General features: G+C 42.5%; 2 protein-coding genes across 2 annotated transcripts in view; one reads left to right on the forward strand and one right to left on the reverse strand.

Moving 5' to 3' along the window:
- Nucleotides 1-438, reverse strand: part of jph1a (junctophilin 1a) — a gene marked incomplete at both ends in the record, with an annotated part of 78,306 nt that extends 77,868 nt beyond the window's left edge. The window contains one exon of the mRNA XM_083658775.1: nt 60-438. Within this exon, the coding sequence (XP_083514901.1) occupies nt 60-438 (379 nt within the window). The remainder of the gene's footprint in view (nt 1-59) is intronic.
- A 1,720-nt stretch (nt 439-2,158) lies between these two features.
- gdap1 (ganglioside induced differentiation associated protein 1) lies at nt 2,159-7,458 on the forward strand (the record flags this gene model as incomplete). The annotated part of the gene is made up of 6 exons (XM_083659146.1): nt 2,159-2,314; nt 3,295-3,487; nt 3,995-4,168; nt 5,860-5,954; nt 6,386-6,500; nt 7,106-7,458. The coding sequence occupies 6 exons, from the start codon at nt 2,159-2,161 to the stop codon at nt 7,456-7,458; spliced, it is 1,086 nt and encodes a 361-aa protein (XP_083515272.1).
- Between the last annotated feature and the right edge of the window lie 268 nt (nt 7,459-7,726).

Below are 7,726 nucleotides of genomic sequence, written 5' to 3' on the forward strand. Positions count from 1 at the left end.
TAAAGAGACACACACGTTTGAAACAAGCACTGTGCCGTATTATTAAGACATTCTCTTACCACCATCGCCGTAGGTTTCGATCCCATACCCATCCTGCAGCCCGTTGCTCCAGGTCCCGTCATATCTGGCAGGTGTGTTGTGGCTCTGCCGGACGCCGTACCGACCCTTAAAACCGTGACTCCACTCCCCGCGGTAGGTCCACTTTCCCTTATTCTCCACGCCGAGTCCATGCCGCTTCCCCTGGGACCAGTAGCCCTGGTAGGTATTCCCGCTGGGCCAGGTGTACACCCCCACTATCTCAAAGCCGTGTGACCAGGACCCCGCGTACTCGCCCTGGCCCTTGGGTCCGGTGCAGATGCCGTGTCCGTGGGCTTTGCCATCCTCCCACCCGCCGCAGTAAGTGCCACCGTCGTCGAAGTCAAACCTTCCGCCCGTCATTCAGATATAGGCTGGAAATAACGCAGATGGTGCGCTGCTGCTGCGAGACTCAAACGTCTCCAGGACCGAGGACGGAGGATCCAGGGATCCAGGACCGATGGTGTGAAGAAAGGATGAGCCGACAAGATGATGACTGTTTGGCTGAAGTGAAGGAAGAAACACACACAGGGAGGGTGAAGATGAGCGGCAGGCTGGCACTTCCAGACACTGCTATGTAATACAAAAGGCATGCGTAACGGTAAGTGTAATAAAGGTATGAATGGGGGACGTCATTTACCGGAGGCGCACGCCGTATTCTCCGTTGTGTGTTGCTGCCCGTCTCCCCCCTCTCACCCACTGATCACAGAGGGAGAGAGAGAGGCGTCGACTCCCTGCTGGAGAAAGACACTGGGCCAATTGCAACGTCATGCCAGTGGGACCGCCCACTCCCCCCCCCCCCTCCAATTAAGCGCCTGGACGGCTCAGACCCTCCAAATAATGCACCGCTGCCCGCCAATAAATCCTCTACTGAAATGCAAATGCCGCTGGACTTTTGAAAGACGCGCCTCGCCTTGCAGGTGTAATTTCCTTCGTCATAAAATACTGTAGCTGACACGCTAGTGGGTCTGTGGTAGGCTACTAGTGATAAGGAGGACCTTACTGTACTTATAGCATTTCATTTGATCTCCCACCTAGGATTAGAAAAAAGGCCAAAAAAATAAAGAAATCTTAGTATACATATAGGCTACTATCCATAGAACGATTTATAATAGCTTTAGTGATCTCATTGTAGGCCCTACTTTATGGTATTTATAATATAAATACCATAAAGTACAATAATATACAGTATATAGTATATATATATATATATATATATATATATATATATATATATATATATATATATATATATATATATATATATATATATATATACACACACACACACACACACACACACACACACACACACACACACACACACACACACACACACACACACACATAATTGTATCACTGTAATGTTCCCATGATATTCCTTTTAGGACTTATATCATGTGTATAGTGATTTTAGTGACCTTATCGTACATTATGTAAAAAGTCTCAGGCTGTTAATATTCCTGTGGGGACTTGTTTCCTGTGATATTTGTATAGTGCCCTTAAAATGTATTGTGGGATTGCTGTAGTTCTTTTTCGTAAGGGCTGACGTTTTTTGACCATTTTTTGACCACGTAAAATAATTTGTTGATCTGTTATTTAAAAATCTGTTATTTATCTATTGTGTAGCTATGTGTTACATTTAAATATGTCTACATGTTGCCAGTGATATCTGCATATTCCTGCAATAGCCTACATTTCCCAAATTAAAAATATATATGAATTAGCCTTCATAACATACTTCACAGACATAAAAGGAATGGATCACAGCGACCTCTGCTTGTCGTTATAGTCAAGTGCAACAATTGCATGACAGGGGTGGTTTGTCTGCCCAGGCAAAAAACAAAACAAAAAAAACACGAACACACGAACAAACAAATGAAACGGGGAAAGGGGGGGGGGGGGTCACGGCACACAGTCTTTATATAAAATAAGTAGCCTACATTTTACATTCGTTTTTCTTTTTTCAGTTTTTTCTTTTTACTATCAACATGCCGTTATGCTCCACGCCTCTAGGGGGGGTCTGACTCTGATGTGGTGTTTGCACTGCACTCGTCCCTAATAGTATACACTGACAGGTAAAATGGCGGCCGAGAACGGATCGCAAGATGAGAAGGAAATTCTTATAAAGACGGGCGCGGTGCAAGAGGTACATGACGAAAGTGGGCCAGTCGCAGAAAGCGCCAAACAATCTAAATTAACGCTTTACCACTGGACGCAGTCCTTCAATTCTCAGAAGGTGAGTGACACATCGTTTCAGCACCTCAGCAGAGTGGACAGCTCCTCCTCTCCCTGAAGACCCGATGGTTTGTTTAGAAGTGGATCAGGTGAAATGGGGCAATTATGGATGTCACTAGGTTAGGTTGAAGCCTAATCTAGCCATCTAATAAATAAAAAGCGTCTATGCAATCATACAACATGCTTTTTTACAGTATTAGTCAATGTTGTCAATAGGGTCCGGGGACCTCCAGGGGTCCCCGGCAAAGAATGAGGAATATAGCCTAGTTAAATCTCACTACCTATAAACTGGACTAACGAGAGAATGTACAAGATTGACTACTTTGTTAAGTTAAGATAATATAAAATAAGATAAGATAGCACTTTACTGATCCCTTTGGGGAAAGGGTTAGAATGTCACACTCCTTATTACTGTTGTTAATGCCCCCACCTTATGCAATTTTATACTAAATAAATCCTAGCAGCAAGTAACAAACATCTTCTCATATGCGACTCTTTGGGACAAATCTGTTGGGTGTCTGTGATCGAATGCGTATCTCCTTTGAAGGTCCTTGAGATTAAAATGTTTGGGATCCTCTGGCTTAGACTGCTCAATGTTGCAGTGGCTTTCAGTATTGGGCTTCTATTGGGGCATTCATGTAATAAGGCTTAACTTTGTAACAAAAGCATATAGTGTAAACCATAATTAATCAGATCCGTAAGCATTTATGTTTAATAACTTGATGGTACACTTTATTTTAAAACTTGGCTTTGATTTCAAACTGTACCAGTCACCTATAAAAAAGTCATTCATAAAATATTGATCCTATAAAGTTGGTAATAAGTCTATTGTGGCCCTGATTTTATGGGTAGGTCTAAGAACAGACAAGCCATACCATTAGCAAATTGTGTGCAGTTTTAAAATCATTTAGTTGCAAGAAAACCCTAAGGTTCGGCAAAGGTGATGAAAAATGAAGCTTGATGTTGTTGCACCTGTTGCAGGTGCGTCTGGCCATAGCAGAGAAAGGTTTGCGCTGTGAGGAGTATGATGTGAGCCTGCCACTGAGCGAACACAACGAGCCGTGGTTCATGCGTCTGAATCCTGCAGGCGAGGTCCCAGTGCTGGTCCATGATGACAACGTCATCTGTGACCCAACCCAGATCATGGACTACCTGGAGCAGAACTTCAGAGATGGTGAGACCTAATGAAGTGAATGGAGCTCCTGTAAACAACCATCACTGGTCTGTCTGTACAGTCTAGCAAACCCAGACTCCCTCCCTCTTACTGGAATAAGATGGGGTCCACAGGTTTGAGTAAACAAGTCGTATCTTTCCTAATTTAAGTTTTTTCCTTACGTTTTTCTGTTTTTGCTATGAATTTTGTATTGCATGTGTGTTCATTTCTCATTCATTCACTTGTTTTTTAATTTACCCATTTTGATCTTGGTTTGCATTCATCCATGATAGCTATGTTCTAAGAGGCTACATCAGAATTGGATAAAACAGAGAGAAAATCTGGTAAGTATGAAATTGATTAAGCTCATGAGAAGGAGCATGTGTTTTAATACCCACTCTAATACTATACCGCATAAAAGTCATACATTAAAAGTGTTCTCCCCTGAACAAGTATTTCATTGCCTGGACTCTATGTCTAATGCCTGTAGCACGAGCTCACCTTGAGTCTCCTGTTCTCTGCCTCCAGAGGGCACTCCTCAGCTGATCCCAGAGGAGGGCAGCATGTACTATGTCAGAGTGCAACACTACAGAGAGCTGCTGGACTCGCTGCAGATGGACGCCTACACCCACGGCTGCATCCTCCACCCCGAGATCACAGCGGACTCCCACATACCAGCCTACGCCACCACTCACATACGGAGTAAGATGCACGGAGATGCACTCCTGTAGTAATGCGTATACATGTACACACATAAGCAGTATTCTCTCAGTATCCACTTTATTAGGAACTTATCAAGGAAAAAAATCCCTTTTTACCTCCAGAGCAACCTGAATTCTTCCAGGCATGGATTCAACAAAGTGTTACAAACTTCCCACAGGGATGCTGGTTCGTGCCAAGATAGTGTCACGACTCACACGACACGATTTTTATGGTGGCACATTCATACGCCAAACATCTTGTTCCATCTTACCCTACTGGTGCTCTATTAGATTAAAACATCTTGTTCCATCTTACCCTACTGGTGCTCTATTAGATTAAAACCGGGGGACTAGTGTGCAGGCCATTAGAGTAAAGTAAATTCATTGCCATGGGCCCTCATCTCAACTATCTTGAGATGAGGGTGCATTATCTACTGATGCGTCATGGCAACATCAATCATACCATCTTCCAAGTCCTTTAAATCAGTGGTTCTCAACTGGTGTAGCCTCAGGACCCACTATTTTCCTTGTCATGAAGTCGCGACCCACATTTCAGATTTTTTTTTAAACCACTCAAATTTATTGCACAAAAAATAGCGCATTAATTTAATACACAATGCTTTCATGCACTGTTATAAACCTCAAATGAACAAAAAAGTGCAACAGAAGTGCAACTAGGGCTAAAAACCAATTGAAATAAGGCAGACTTGAATTACAGGCCTATATGTTTTTAAATTTAAACAAGTCAAACTGGTCATGCTCAGAAAGTCTTATTTGAACTGTATGAAATATGAAATAAAAGGCAGACTTATCTTGAATTACATGCCTATATGTTTTTAAACAAGTTAATAATAATAATAATAATAATAATAATAATAATAATAATAATAATAATAATAATAATAAAACAAGTTAACCTGGTCATGCTAATCCAGTTTCAATAGTCTGAATTTAACTAATATGAAATAAAAAGGAATCACAGGCAGGCTATATGCTTTTTAGTTAAACTGGTCATAACTTTTAATTAAACTGGGGCCATGCTAATCCAGTTTCAATAATCTGAATTTAACTAAAATTAAATATGAAATGAAAAGGCAGACTTCTCTTGAATTACAGGCAGAGCATATGCTTCAGCTTGTTAAACAAGTAAAACTGGTCAGGCTAATCCAGTTTCCATAATCTGAATTTAACTCAAATGAAATATGATTTTTTTTTTTTTTTTGCCAATGTCCGCGACCCAATCAAAATGGCCCCGCGACCCATCTTTGGGTCGCAACCCACCAGTTGAGAAACGCTGCTTTAAATCATGCAACTTGCCGATTCTAACATTTAGTCAAACAGTAACTGAAACTCTCATCCCCGTCTACATGCACTATTCGTCTTCTTTACTTTTTCATTGTTGCATAGTGTTACATCAGCACACAACCATCTTAGTAGGAAAAAAAAACAGGTGATCCTAATTATGTCATCATTGGCAATTGAATACGAGACTCACTGTCTGGAGGAGTGAGCTGTTTGCATAAACAGGGAGGTGTACCTAATAAAGTGGATACAAACTATTTTTGCACACACACACAAAAACGTTTTTCTTTCCCGTATTAAACTATGAATTTTCAGAGTAAAACTTTTGGGTAGTGAGAAGCACAGTGTACTGCATGGTCTCTAACATGCTGCTGTGTTTTCGTGTGACAGCACAGATAGGAAACACAGAGTCAGAGCTGAAGAAACTGGCAGAGCAGAACCCCGAGCTGAAAGATGCCTACATAGCAAAACAGAGGCGCTTGAAAGTAAGTCATCATTGAACTCAGTGGGGCGTGAAGTGTGCTGTTTACCTGATATTATTCATGAAAACTGCTGCCCAGGCAAAACTGTTGTTTTCCGTGAATTGTGACTTGTGTCCTCTAAGACCCCTTCTTCTTGAACTAAGGTGTGGAAGGGACAAAGGCAAAGTGAATGTAAATTAGTTTTTATGTTGTTTGTCACTGTGTTTTGTATTACTAATAGCTCAGACATTGTCATCGCACATAGCAGTAGATTGCATGGCTACAGTATATATATGTTTACAATAAGTGCATTTTCTCTCACAATACTGTTAACACAGATGGTGAGAACAAAGCAAAGTAGGTAGAGAGGTTAATGCAACAATGATCATAAAACTGCCATAGAGTAAATCAAATAACACACTGACAATACACATTTTGATATTTTGAAACTACAGTCCAAGCTGTTTGACCATGACAACATGAAGTATCTGAAGAAGCTTCTGGACGAGCTAGAGAGTGTGATGGACCAGCTGGAGACAGAGCTGCAGAGGAGGGTGGAGGAAACACCAGGTAGCCACGGCAACCCGTCACTTAGCAACCCCTGAAGCATCATTCTTTATTCTTTATTGGTAACTTCCAAAGGACATAAAGTCATTCCCAGTTTTGCATGTAACACACATTTATTTCATTACTGTTACATTACTTTACTTTAATTTACTTTAGTTTAATTCCACATTCATTTTCGAAAGATCCTTATAAAAAGAGTTTTACTTGGTCAAACCAAACGATTCAGCTATATTCAGAATCAGGAGCAACCATAGCCCCCACCCCACCCTTTTTTCCCCCCTCAGGTGAAATGTTATATTATGGTCTCTCCTGATTCTGAATGCAGCTGAATTGGTTTGACCAAGTAAAACTCTTTTTATAATGATTTTTCGAAACATCTATGGAAAAATTTATGGCGAATGAAATCACTTGCCGAACCCGGAAGAGGGCGTGACTTAGGCATTCTATAATGTATTGGACAATTAGTACACGTCACACCTGTAAATGTTTATGCCAGTGCTGATGTTAGTCAGAGGAATTATGATGGAAGTGGCATTTTGAATGTCACCTTATCCGTTATCCTCACATCCTCCATGCCTCCCCCCCCCCCCCCCCCCCCCCCCCCGCAGAGGAGGGCAGTCCATCCTGGCTGTGCGGCGAGTTCTTCAGCATGGCCGACGTCTCTCTGGCGGTCACCTTGCACCGCCTCAAGTTCCTCGGGCTCTCCCGTCGCTACTGGGGCAACGGCAACCGCGTCAACCTGGAGACCTACTACGAGCGAGTGGTGGAGCGCCCCGCCTTCCGCAGGGTCCTGGCGCACGTCAACAACATCCTGATCTCTGCCGTCCTGCCGGTGGCGTTCCGCGTGGCCAGGAAGAACGCGCCGACCATTGTCGGTACCACTCTGTTGCTAGGCATTCTGGGAGGAGCTACGTACCTGGCTTTTCTCTACATGAAGAAGAGGCTGACCGTCACCAGCTGAGGTAGACTATATGAGTGGTCGAGGTATTTTTAGGACAGGAGGGTGTGGGATTTGTTAGCTCAGGACCAGGACAGAGAGAGAGGGAGAGAGAGAGACAGAGAGAGACACGGCGAGAGAAAGTGAGAGCCAGCTTCCACTCTCTGAAGTTAAACAGTGCATAGATACATTTGATAATGCGTTAAACGTGAGTAATATCTAATTAAAACATAACTTAATTGTCCGAGCACAGTGGCAACTGGCCTTGCTGTGTCGCCGGTTGCACAAAATG

This window comes from Poromitra crassiceps, assembly GCF_964638095.1.
Source record: "Poromitra crassiceps genome assembly, chromosome: 2".
NCBI classification, from domain to species: domain Eukaryota; kingdom Metazoa; phylum Chordata; class Actinopteri; order Beryciformes; family Melamphaidae; genus Poromitra; species Poromitra crassiceps.